General features: G+C 40.3%; 1 protein-coding gene across 50 annotated transcripts in view; it reads right to left on the bottom strand.

The window, feature by feature from the left end:
- The window catches only part of LOC144507913 (uncharacterized), a 157630-nt gene that overhangs the window by 43768 nt on the left and 101228 nt on the right, over positions 1 to 12634 (bottom strand). For 44 of the 50 annotated variants that reach the window (XM_078235407.1, XM_078235429.1, XM_078235420.1 and 41 more), the window contains 16 exons: positions 12419 to 12478; positions 11120 to 11182; positions 10810 to 10869; positions 9863 to 9925; positions 9170 to 9229; positions 8849 to 8908; positions 8018 to 8077; positions 7791 to 7850; positions 6360 to 6422; positions 6050 to 6109; positions 5111 to 5173; positions 4418 to 4477; positions 2950 to 3009; positions 1881 to 1943; positions 1571 to 1630; positions 191 to 253 (listed from right to left, as the gene is read on the bottom strand). In XM_078235407.1, the coding sequence (XP_078091533.1) occupies positions 191 to 253; positions 1571 to 1630; positions 1881 to 1943; positions 2950 to 3009; positions 4418 to 4477; positions 5111 to 5173; positions 6050 to 6109; positions 6360 to 6422; positions 7791 to 7850; positions 8018 to 8077; positions 8849 to 8908; positions 9170 to 9229; positions 9863 to 9925; positions 10810 to 10869; positions 11120 to 11182; positions 12419 to 12478 (978 nt within the window). The remainder of the gene's footprint in view (positions 1 to 190; positions 254 to 1570; positions 1631 to 1880; positions 1944 to 2949; positions 3010 to 4417; positions 4478 to 5110; positions 5174 to 6049; positions 6110 to 6359; positions 6423 to 7790; positions 7851 to 8017; positions 8078 to 8848; positions 8909 to 9169; positions 9230 to 9862; positions 9926 to 10809; positions 10870 to 11119; positions 11183 to 12418; positions 12479 to 12634) is intronic. The other 6 variants (XM_078235414.1, XM_078235416.1, XM_078235428.1 and 3 more) reach the window with 6 other exon arrangements.

The raw sequence follows: 12634 nt of genomic DNA, 5'->3' as shown, positions 1-12634 counted from the left end.
AACACGAATAGATCAAACTAGATTTTGTGCTCAAAATTCTGGAGGTGGACTTGATCCCACCATCATCTGATGCGAGAATATGAAGAATGAAGCAAAGCTGACAGAGGGGTTTTCACTGACCCGGGGGCTTCAGGTGTAATAGCATTCTTACTTTTAATTCTATCCAGGAATCAAAGAAGACAACACTTACCAGGTGTGGAGCTGGCAGTAGAAGTGACTGTGCTGGTTGTCTCTGTTGATGTAGTTGTTGTTTCTGAAGGAAAACAAAGACTTTCACAATCAGTTCACACAATTGAATCAGGACAGGATTGAAAGAGTTAGAACATGAGTCAGCAGGGAATACATGAGAGAATGTGCAGAAAAGATTAAAGCCTTTTCCTACTGGGCCCGAATTGGATATTAGCGACTCATTTTATACATCATGTATTCCATCTGAACCACTGACAAGCTCTCCATCAGAGGAGTATCACTGTGAAAGATTGAATTTGGAACACTGATTCCAGTCTTCCTATTTGGTCTCAAACTGCGCTGACAAATAGAATACATTGAAAGCTTAAAAGGGGATTCAGACTCAAACACAATGATACCCTGCACAAAATAGTGATTACTCTGTTATTCAATAAACGATTACCTGCATTTCGATCTGGAGAAATTTCCCATTTATCAAGGTGTACAGCTCAATATTCAAAGATGATTACCACCTTGGTCCCCTTATTTGCGAAAGGATATATTGGCTTTGGAGGGAGTGCAGAGAAGGTTCACCAGGTTGATACCGGAGATGAGGGGTGTAGCTTATGAGGAGAGATTAAACAGATTGGGTCTGTACTCGTTGGAGTTTAGAAGGATGAGGGGTGATCTTATAGAGACATATAAGATAATGAAGGGGCTGGATAGGGTAGAGGTGGAGAGATTCTTTCCACTTAGAAGGGAACTAGAGAGCACAGCCTCAAAATAAGGGGGGGCCGGTTCAGAACAGAGTTGAGGGGGAACTTCTTCTCTCAGAGGGTAGTGAATCTCTGGAATTCTCTGCCCATTGAAGTGGTGGAGGCTTCCTCGTTGAATATGTTTAAATCACGGGTAGATAGTTTTCTGATCGATAAGGGAATTGGGGGATATGGGGAGCAGGCGGGTAAGTGGAACTGATTCGCTTCAGGTCAGCCATGATCTTGTTGAATGGCGGGGCAGGCTCGAAGGGCCAGATGGCCTACTCCTGCTCCTATTTCTTATGTTCTTATGTTCTTAACTGAATACACTGTTGCCGAGTGGTTTCATGTTATCTTTAATTTAGTTTTACAACCTAGTTACCACTTTATATGTTCTGTACACTGAGACAGGAGAGGCAGATTTTAAGATTTATTTCAATCAAGTGTGCGCTCTCAACTGGCTTTTAGAATAAATCAAAACGAAATTCTGGTCAACATTGGTGCCAATAAATACTGCCCTCTGGCTGGAATGGAAGAATACACAGGTAGAGAAAGGCAACAGACTCTCACAGACAAGGAGCTGACGATGTAATGAAACCGCTTGTATCTAAGTCCCTGCAATGTATAATGAAAGAGAAATCACTCACCAGTTGTGGAGCCAGTGGTTGAGCCAGTTGTTGTTGGTGACACTGTTGTACTTGTCAACTCTGAAAAATATTAAAGATGTTCAAAGTCACAAAAATCTAGCTCAATTGATAAAGAACAATTCTGCATTATCAAGCTAAGGTGATATGATTTGCGCCAAATAAATCAAAGAAAATAATTAAGGTGAAATTGCTGCACGAGTCAAAAACTAATCAGACAAAGATCTTGAAGATGGAAGTAATTGAGTTTAAAGCTGGAAATACTGAAATAGTGAAAATAAATTTGTGTTCACTAATAGAAAACTTGACTCACCAGCTGTGGAACGGGCAGTAGACTCAGATGTGGTGGTGGGCACTGTTGTTGAAGTTGTTTCTTCTGAAGAGGAGAGAAATTATTTGTGAACTGGGACAATATTGAGAGAGTTTTAAAAGAAATACCAGTTATCACACAAATTAATATCCTTCCGTTAGCGTTCGAGAACACTTTTACAGATCCCCAAACACTTACCCTGCCATAATATGAAGTGTGTTTCCTTCTGAACAAGTGATAAGTGTTTCACTACAGATTTACATCATTGTCTTGGTTCAGGATTAGGCCATTTGGCCCATCGTGTCAGCCCCCAGGTGGGAATCATGAGTGTATCAGTTTCAAGGTCATATTTGAGACACTGAAAGCATCCAGCACTCCTACATCCCGGACAGTGGTGACTGTTAGAATACAGGTGGATCACAAGTGCCTAATGGAACTTCAGACTGGAACAAAATATTGTCGTTCGTACAACATTTGGCAAAGTTTGAATTGTAATTGTGACATCAATGTGGAAACTCTCGGCTTCTACTCTCAGTTATTGAACATCTCAATACCTGCGGACCCATCTGGAGACAATTCCTGATTATCCAGATAATAAAAATGCATTTCACTGAAGCTCATCGCCACTGTATAAATAATCATTCATGGTGATCTCCAACATGCTTTGAGTTTCTATCAAAATTGTGAAGTATCTTCCTTCACTATGAAAAAAGGGACTGACCTCAATGGTCAACATTAAGGATATTTTTCAGTTGTATGTTAAATAAATCGAAACAAGGACCAGAATTCTCCAATGTTGTACACCTCACCACCACCACCAGCGAGAGGGGAGAATTTGGTGCTCAGCCAAATCTCCATTCACTGAAGTGGGACTGGAGAATCCCTGCCTCAAGTGAGGTCGGCAAACCACGCTCAAGATTTCTTCAAAGATTAATTGAAAAACATTTGTCCATGAGCAGGAATGGATCAAGTTGCTGGAAGTGTAAAGGAATGGACTTTCACTGTCAATGAGATGAAGTTGAAAAATAAGAATTGTGTCTCAGGCCTACACACTGAAGAAACCAGCACTCACCGGCTGTGGAGCTACTGGTCGAGCCAGTTGTAGTTGGTGACACTGTTGTAGTTGTGCCCTCTGAAAGACAATAATCACAATCAAAACAGTCTCGTGTCAGGCAGGAGGAGGTAATGTGCTTCATAGTGAGGATGCTGAAATGGTGAATAGAATTGCGAATGTGTATTGAATGATACTGAAATAATGAAAATACATCTGTGTGTTCATTAATAGAAAACTTGACTCACCAATTGCCGAACTGGCAGGAGACTCAGATGTGGTGGTTGGCACTGTTGTTGAAGTTGTTTCTTCTGAAGAGGAGAGAAATTATTTACAATCACTGCACAGAATTTTGAATTGGGATAGTATTGGGAAAGTTTAGTTATTACATAACGTAAAAGAGCGTTCACTATGTGTTTGAGAACTCTCCTACAAATCCCCAATCAATTACCCTGCCATAATATGAAGTGTGTTTCCTTCTACACGAGAGACAAGTTCTCCACTATAGAATGACAGAATTGCTACGGTACAGAAGGAGGCCACTTGGCCCATTGTGGCAGCACCCAATCGGATATCATGTGGCTATCTTTCCTCAAGGTCACAATTGTGAACCCAATCGCATCCAGAACATCTACACCCAACACAGTGGTGACTCTGGAAATACTAGTTGTCTTTGAACACCGAATGTAACTTCAGACTGGAACACAATATTGCCCTTCATGAAACATTTGGCAAAGCTCGAAATGTGGATGTGAGAACAAGCGGAAACTCACAGCTCCGACTGTCAGTTATTCGACAAACCCATCTGGAGACAATTCCTGTCTGTCCAGATAATAAGAGCAGAATTCACTGAAGATTACCAACGCCGCATTAAAAAACTCATGGTGATGTCTAGCCTGTCCTGTCTTTCTGGATGAAATTTCGAAAAGTCTGTTTACAATAAAAATAAAGGGTCTGACCTCAATGGTGAATCATAAGGAAGTTTTACAATTATATTTTCAATACATCAAAACCAGATTTCTTTAATAGTTAATCAAATAACCTCTGTCCATAAGCAGGAATAGACTAAGATACCAGAAGTGTAAAGAAATGCACTTTCACTGTCAACAAGCTGGATTCAGATAATAACACTTGTGTCTGATGTCTTACTATTATAGACTGAAGAAACCAGCACTCACCAGTTGTGGTCGAGCCAGTTGTACTGGTTGACACTGTTGTAGTTGTTCCCTCTGAAAGACAATAATCACATTCAAACCTCAAAAGTTCAATGCAATTCCTAAACATGCATTAATGGAGATTCATCACAAGACAACTGGATAGATATGCAACATTAAATATATGTTTAGATTTCATTACATCTCTGAAAATGAAACCAGCCTCGCGTCAAGGAGACAAATGTCATATGCTTCACAATGAGGGTGCTATTATTGAGAAAACATCTTTGTGCTAATAGAATTGCGAATCTGTATTGAAAGAAGGAATCACTCACCAGTTATGGAACTGGCAGTCGTCTCAGTTGTGCTGCTTGTCCCTGTTGTTGTTGTTGATTCTACAGAAGAACAAACAAACTGTTAAGAACCGATATATCCATCTCGAATGGGGGAGCTTTGAGAGAAATTACCTATTGGGTGCATTTTCCATCGTTAAAAAGAGAGTTTGTAAATATGAAATGAATTCAATTCATTGACTGCCCGATATCACCCAAAATGCTCGACTGCCAAGGAATTATCATTGCTGTGTAGTCACTGTTGCAATGTGGGTAAGGTGTCAATCAACTTGGACTGTGACGAAGTACAGAAAGAGCAATGTGAAATCCATTTCCTTGAGATGTTGCTTCAAGCATAAACATTGACCAGCCTCCTAAATATAAAACCTGACTAATCATTGAAATAATGCAGCAAGAACTTTTATTTCACCAGCTTGTGCACACAAGATCCCGCTGGAATGTCTAATCCAGCAGCCAAAACTCCAGATAGGTGCTTTCCTTCCTCAGAACACTAATAGATCAAACTAGATTTTATGCTCGAAATTCTGGAGGTGAACTTGATCCCACCATCAGCTGATGCGAGTATGTGAAGAATGAAGCAAAGCTGACAGAGGGGTTTTCACTGACCGGGAGCTTCAGGTGCAATCGCATTCTTACTTTTAATTCTTTCCAGGAATCAAAGAAGACAACACTTACCAGGTGTGGAACTGGCAGTAAAAGTGACTGTGCTGGTTGTCTCTGTTGATGTAGTTGTTGTTTCTGGAGGAAATCAAAGACTGTCACAATGAATTCACACAACTTGAATCAGGACAGTATTGAAAGAGTTAGAACATGAGTCAGCAGGGAATACATGAGGGAATGTGCAGAAAAGATTAAAGCCTTTTCCACAGGGGCCTAATTAGCGAGTCATTTTATACATTATGTATTCCATCTGAACCACTGACAAGCTCTCCATCAGAAGAGTATCACTGTGAAAGATTGAATTTGGAACATTGATTCCAGTCTCTCTTTATGGTCTCAAACTGTGCTGACAAATAGAATACATTGAAAGCTTAAAAGGGGTTTCAGACTCGAACACAATGATACCCTGCACAAAATAGTGATTACTCTGTTATTCAATTAACGATTACCTGCATTTCGATCTGGAGAAGTTTCCCACTTATCAAGGTGTACAGCTCAATATTCAAAGCTGATTATCACCTTAACAGAATACACTGTTGCCGAGTGGCTTCATGTTATCTTTAATTTAGTTTTACAATCTAGATACCACTTTATATGTTCTGTACACTGAGACAGGAGAGGCAGATTTTAAGATTTATTTCAATCAAGTGTGCGCTCTCAGGTGACTTTTGGAATAAATCAAAACGAAATTCTGGTCAACATTGATGCCAATAAACACTGCCCTCTGGCTGGAATGGAAGACATGATGTGGAGATGCCGACGTGGGACTGGGGTAAACACAGTAAGAAGTCTAACAACACCAGGTTAAAGTCCAACCTGTTGGACTTTAACCTGGAATGGAAGAATACACTGGAAGGGAAAGGCAACAGACTTTCACAGACAAGGAGCTGACGATGTAATGAAACCGCTTGTATCTAAGTCCTTGCAATGTATAATGAAAGAGGAATCACTCACCAGTTGTGGAGCCAGTGGTTGAGCCAGTTGTTGTTGGTGACACTGTTGTACTTGTCAACTCTGAAAAATATTAAAGATGTTCAAAGTCACAAAACTCTAACTCAATTCATAAAGAACATTTATGCATTATCAAGCTAAGATGATATGATTTGCACCAAATAATTCAAAGAAAATAATTAAGGTAAAATTGCTGCACGAGTCAAAAACTAATCAGACAAAGATCTTGAAGATGGAAGTAATTGAGTTTAAAGCTGGAAATACTGGAATAGTGAAAATAAATTTGTGTTCATTCATAGAAAACTTGACTCACCAGTTGTGGAACGGGCAGTAGACTCAGATGTGGTGGTGGGCACTGTTGTTGAAGTTGTTTCTTCTGAAGAGGAGAGAAATTATTTACAAGCACAGCACAGAATTGTGAATCGGGACAATATTGAGAGAGTTTTAAAAGAAATACCAGTTATTACACAAATTAATATCCTTCCGTTAGCGTTCGAGAACACTTTTAAAGGTCCCCAAACACTGACCCTGCCACAATATGAAGTGTGTTTCCTTCTGAACAAGTGACAAGTGTTTCACTACAGATTTACATAATTGTCTTGGTTCAGGATTAGGCCATTTGGCCCATCGTGTCAGCACCCAGGTGGGAATCATGAGTGTATCAGTTTCAAGGTCGTATTTGAGACACTGAAAGCATTCAGCACTCTTACATCCCGGACAGTGGTGACTGTTAAAATACAGGTGGATCTCAAGAGACTCATGGAACTTCAGACTGGAACAAAATATTGTCGTTTGGACATTTGGCAAAGGTAGAATTGTAATTGTGACATCAATGTGGAAACTCTCGGCTTCTACTCTCAGTTATTGAACAGCTCAATACCTGCTGACCCATCTGGAGACAATTCCTGATTATCCAGATAATAAAAATGCATTTCACTGAAGCTCATCACCACTGTATAAATAATCATTCCTGGTGACCTCTAGCATGCTTTGAGTTTCTATCTAAATTGTGAAGTTTCTTCCTTCACTATGAAAAAAGGGACTGACCTCAATGGTCAACATTAAGTATATTTTTCAGTTGTATGTTAAATAGATCGAAACAAGGACCAGAATTCTCCGATGTTGTACACGGGCGGCACGGTTGCACAGTGGTTAGCACTGCTGCTTCACAGCTCCAGGGACCTGGGTTCGATTCCCGGCTTGGGTCACTGTCTGTGTGAAGTTTGCAAATTCTCCTCGTGTCTGCGTGGGTTTACTCCGGGTGCTCCGGTTTCCTCCCACAGTCGAAAGATGTGCGGGTTAGGTTGATTGGCCGTGCTAAAATTGCCCCTTAGTGTCCTGAGATGGGTCGGTTAGAGGGATTAGCGGGTAAATGTGTAGGGATAAGGGGGTAGGCCCTGGGTGGGATTGCGGTCGGTGCAGTCTCGATGGGCCAGATGGCCTCTTTCTGCACAGTAGGGTTTCTATGATTTCTATGATTTCTACACCTCACCACCACTACCAGCGAGAGGGGAGAATTTGGTGCTCAGCCAAATCTCCATTCACTGAAGTGGGACTGGAGAATCCCAACCACAAGTGAGGTCGGTGAACCACGCTCAAGATTTCTTCAAAGATTAAATGAAAAACATTTGTCCATGAGCAGGAATGGATCAAGTTGCTGGAAGTCTAAAGGAATGGACTTTCACTGACAATGAGATGAAGTTGAAAAATAAGAATTGTTTCTGAGCCCTACACCAGCACTCACCGGTTGTGGAGCTACTGGTCGAGCCAGTTGTAGTTGGTGACACTGTTGTAGTTGTTCCCTCTGAAAGACAATAATCACAATCAAAACAGTCTCGTGTCAGGCAGGAGGAGGTAATATGCTTCATAGTGAGGATGCTGAAATGGTGAATAGAATTGCGAATGTGTATTGAATGATACTGAAATAGTGAAAATACATTTGTGTGTTCATTAATAGAAAACTTGACTCACCAATTGCCGAACTGGCAGGAGACTCAGATGTGGTGGTTGGCACTGTTGTTGAAGTTTCTTCTGAAGAGGAGAGAAATTATTTACAATCACTGCACAGAATTTTGAATTGGGATAGTATTGGGACAGTTTAGTTAATACATAGAGTAAAAGAGTGTTCACTATGTGTTTGAGAACTCTCCTACAAATCCCCAATCAATTACCCTGCCATAATATAAAGTGTGCTTCCGTCTACACGAGAGACAAGTTCTCCACTATAGAATGACAGAATTGTTACGGTACAGAAGGAGGCCACTTGGCCCATTGTGGCAGCAACCAATCGGATATCATGTGGCTATCTTTCCTCAAGGTTACAATTGTGAAACCAATCGCATCCAGAACATCTACGTCCAAAACAGTGCTGACTCTGGAAATACTAGTTGTCTTTGAACACCGAATGGAACTTCAGACTGGAACACAACATTACCCTTCATGAAACATTTGGCACAGTTCGAAATGTGGATGTGAGAACAAGCGGAAACTCACAGCTCCGACTGTCAGTTATTCAACAAACCCATCTGGAGACAATTCCTGTATGTCCAGATAATAAGAGCAGAATTCACTGAAGATCACCAGGCATATGTTCAGACATAAGGAAGTTTTACAATTATATTTTGAATAAATCAAAACCAGATTTCTTTAATAGTTAATAAAATAACCTCTGTCCACAAGCAGGAATAGACTAAGTTACCAGAAGTGTAAAGAAATGCACTTTCACTGTCAAGAAGCTGGATGCAGATAATAACACTTGTGTCTGACGCCTTACTATTATAGACTGAAGAAACCAGCACTCACCAGTTGTGGAGCTGCTGGTCGAGCCAGTTGTACTGGTTGACACTGTTGTAGTTGTTCCCTCTGAAAGAGAATAATCACATTCAAAACCACGAAACTTCAATGCAATTCCTAAACATGCTTTAATGGAGATTCATCACAAGGCAACTGGATAGATATGCAACATTAAATATATGTTTAGATTTCATTGCATCTCTAAAAATGAAATCAGCCTCGTGTCAAGGAGACAAATGTCATATGCTTCACAATGAGGGTGCTATTATTGAGAAAACATCTTTGTGCTAATAGGATTGCGAATGTGTATTGAAATAAGGAAACACTCACCAGTTGTGGAACTGGCAGTCGTCTCAGTTGTGCTGCTTGTCCCTGTTGTTGTCGTTGATTCTACAGAAGAACAAACAAACCGTTAAGAACCGATATATCCATCTCGAATGGGGGAGCTTTGAGAGAAATTACCAGTTGGGTGCATTTTCCATCGTTTAGAAGAGAGTTTGTAAATATGAAATGAATTCAATTCAATGGCTGCCCAACATCACCCAAAATGCTCAGCAGCCAAGGAATTATTATTGTTGTGCAGTCACTGTTGCAATGTGGGTAAGGTGTCAATCAACTTGGGCAGACTATAATTACAGAAAGAGCAATGTGAAATCCATTTCCTTGAGATGTTGCTTCAAGCATAAACATTGACCAGCCTCCTAAATATAAAACCTGACTAATCATTGAAATAATGCAGCAAGAACTTTACTTCACCAGCATGTGCACACAAGATCCCGATGGAATGTCTAATCCAGCAGTCAAAACTTCAGTCCAGTGTTTTCCTTCCTCAGAACACTAATAGATCAAACTAGATTTTGTGCTGAAAAGTCTGTACGTGGACTTGATCCCACCTTCATCTGATGCGAGAATGTGAAGAATGAAGCAAAGCTGACAGAGGGGTTTTCACTGACCCGGGGGCGTCAGGTGTAACAGCATTCTTACTTTTAATTCTTTCCAGGAATTAAAGAAAACAACACTTACCAGGTGTGGAGCTGGCAGTAGAAGTGACTGTGCTGGTTGTCTCTGTTGATGTAGTTGTTGTTTCTGGAGGAAAACAAGGACTTTCACAATGAATTCACACAACTTGAATCAGGACAGGATTGAAAGAGTTAGAACATGAGTCAGCAGGGAATACATGAGAGAATGTGCAGAAAAGATTAAAGCCTTTTCCCTCAGGGTCCGAACTGGATATTAGCGAGTCATTTTATACATTGTGTATTCCATCTGAACCACTGACAAGCTCTCCATCAGAAGAGTATCACTGTGAAAGATTGAATTTGGAACACTGAATCCAGTCTCCCTTTATGGTCTCAAACTGTGCTGACAAATAGAATACATTGAAAGCTTAAAAGGGGATTCAGACTCGAACACAATGATACCCTGCACAAAATAGTGATTACTCTGTTATTCAATGAATGATTACCTGCATTTCGATCTGGAGGAACTTCCCATTTATCAAGGAATACAGCTCAATATTCAAAGATGATTATCACCTTAACTGAATACACTGTTGCCGAGTGGCTTCATGTTATCTTCAATTTAGTTTTACAATCTAGTTACCACTTTATATGTTCTGTACACTGAGACAGGAGAGGCAGATTTTAAGATTTATTTCAATCAAGTGTGCGCTCTCAGGTGACTTTTGGAATGAATCAAAACAAAATTCTGGTCAACATTGATGCCAATAAACACTGCCCTCTGGCTGGAATGGAAGACATGATGTGGAGATGCCGGCGTGGGACTGGGGTAAACACAGTAAGAAGTCTAACAACACCAGGTTAAAGTCCCACCTGTTGGACTTTAATCTGGAATGGAAGAATACACTGGAAGGGAAAGGCAACAGACTTTCACAGACAAGGAGCTGACGATGTAATGAACCCGCTTGTATCTAAGTCCTTGCAATGCATAATGAAAGAGGAATCACTCACCAGTTGTGGAGCCAGTGGTTGAGCCAGTTGTTGTTGGTGACACTGTTGTACTTGTCAACTCTGAAAAATATTAAAGATGTTCAAAGTCACAAAACTCTAACTCAATTCATAAAGAACAAATCTGCATTATCAAGCTAAGATGATATGATTTGCGCCAAATAAATCAAAGAAAATAATTAAGGTAAAATTGCTGCACGAGTCAAAAACTAATCAGACAAAGATCTTGAAGATGGAAATAATTGAGTTTAAAGCTGGAAATACTGAAGTAGTGAAAATAAATATGTGTTCATTCATAGAAAACTTGACTCACCAGTTGTGGAACGGGCAGGAGACTCAGATGTGTTGGTGGGCACTGTTGTTGAAGTTGTTTCTTCTGAAGAGGAGGGAAATTATTTACAAGCACAGCACAGAATTGTGATTTGGGACAATATTGAGAGAGTTTTAAAAGAAATACCAGTTATTACACAAATTAATATCCTTTCGTTAGCGTTCGAGAACACTTTTACAGATTCCCAAACACTGACCCTGCCATAATATGAAGTGTGTTTCCTTCCGAACAAGTGATAAGTGTTTCACTACAGATTTACATAATTGTCTTGGTTCAGGATTAGGCCATTTGGCCCATCGTGTCAGCACCCAGGTGGGAATCATGAGTGTATCAGTTTCAAGGTCGTATTTGAGACACTGAAAGCATCCAGCACTCCTACATCCCGGACAGTGGTGACTGTTAGAATACAGGTGGATCTCAAGTGCCTCATGGAACTTCAGACTGGAACAAAATATTATCGTTCATAGAACATTTGGCAAAGTTTGAATTGTAATTATGACATCAATGTGGGTTCTCTCAGCTTCTACTCTCAGTTATTGAACAGCTCAATACCTGCTGACCCATCTGGAGACAATTCCTGATTATCCAGATAATAAAAATGCATTTCACTGAAGCTGATCACCACTGTATAAATAATCATTCCTGGTGACCTCTAGCATGCTTTGAGTTTCTATCTAAATTGACTATGAAAAAAGGGACTGACCTCAATGGTCAACATTAAGGATATTTTTCAGTTGTATGTTAAATAAATCGAAACAAGGACCAGAATTCTCCAATGTTGTACACCTCACCACCACTACCAGCGAGAGGGGAGAATTTGGTGCTCAGCCAAATCTCCATTCACTGAAGTGGGACTGGAGAATCCCAACCACAAGTGAGGTCGGCGAACTATGCTCAAGATTTCTTCAAAGATTAAATGAAAAACATTTGTCCATGAGCAGGAATGGATCAAGTTGCTGGAAGTGTAAAGGAATGGACTTTCACTGTCAATGAGATGAAGTTGAAAAATAAGAATTGTGTCTCAGGCCTACACACTGAAGAAACCAGCACTCACCGGCTGTGGAGCTACTGGTCGAGCCAGTTGTAGTTGGTGACACTGTTGTAGTTGTTCCCTCTGAAAGACAATAATCACAATCAAAACAGTCTCGTGTCAGGCAGGAGGAGGTAATTTGCTTCATAGTGAGGATGCTGAAATGGTGAATAGAATTGCGAATGTGTATTGAATGATACTGAAATAGTGAAAATACATTTGTGTGTTCATTAATAGAAAACTTGACTCACCAATTGCGGAACTGGCAGGAGACTCAGATGTGGTGGTTGGCACTGTTGTTGAAGTTTCTTCTGAAGAGGAGAGAAATTATTTACAATCACTGCACAGAATTTTGAATTGGGACAGTTTAGTTATTACATAAAGTAAAAGAGTGTTCACTTTATGTTTGCGAACTCTCCTACAAATCCCCAATCAATTACCCTGCCATGATATAAAGTGTGTTTCCT

The sequence above is a fragment of the Mustelus asterias genome, chromosome 19, assembly GCF_964213995.1.
Source record: "Mustelus asterias chromosome 19, sMusAst1.hap1.1, whole genome shotgun sequence".
Classification (NCBI taxonomy): domain Eukaryota; kingdom Metazoa; phylum Chordata; class Chondrichthyes; order Carcharhiniformes; family Triakidae; genus Mustelus; species Mustelus asterias.
Note: the sequence above shows the minus strand (reverse complement) of the source record. Positions and strands in the feature narration are given on the sequence as shown.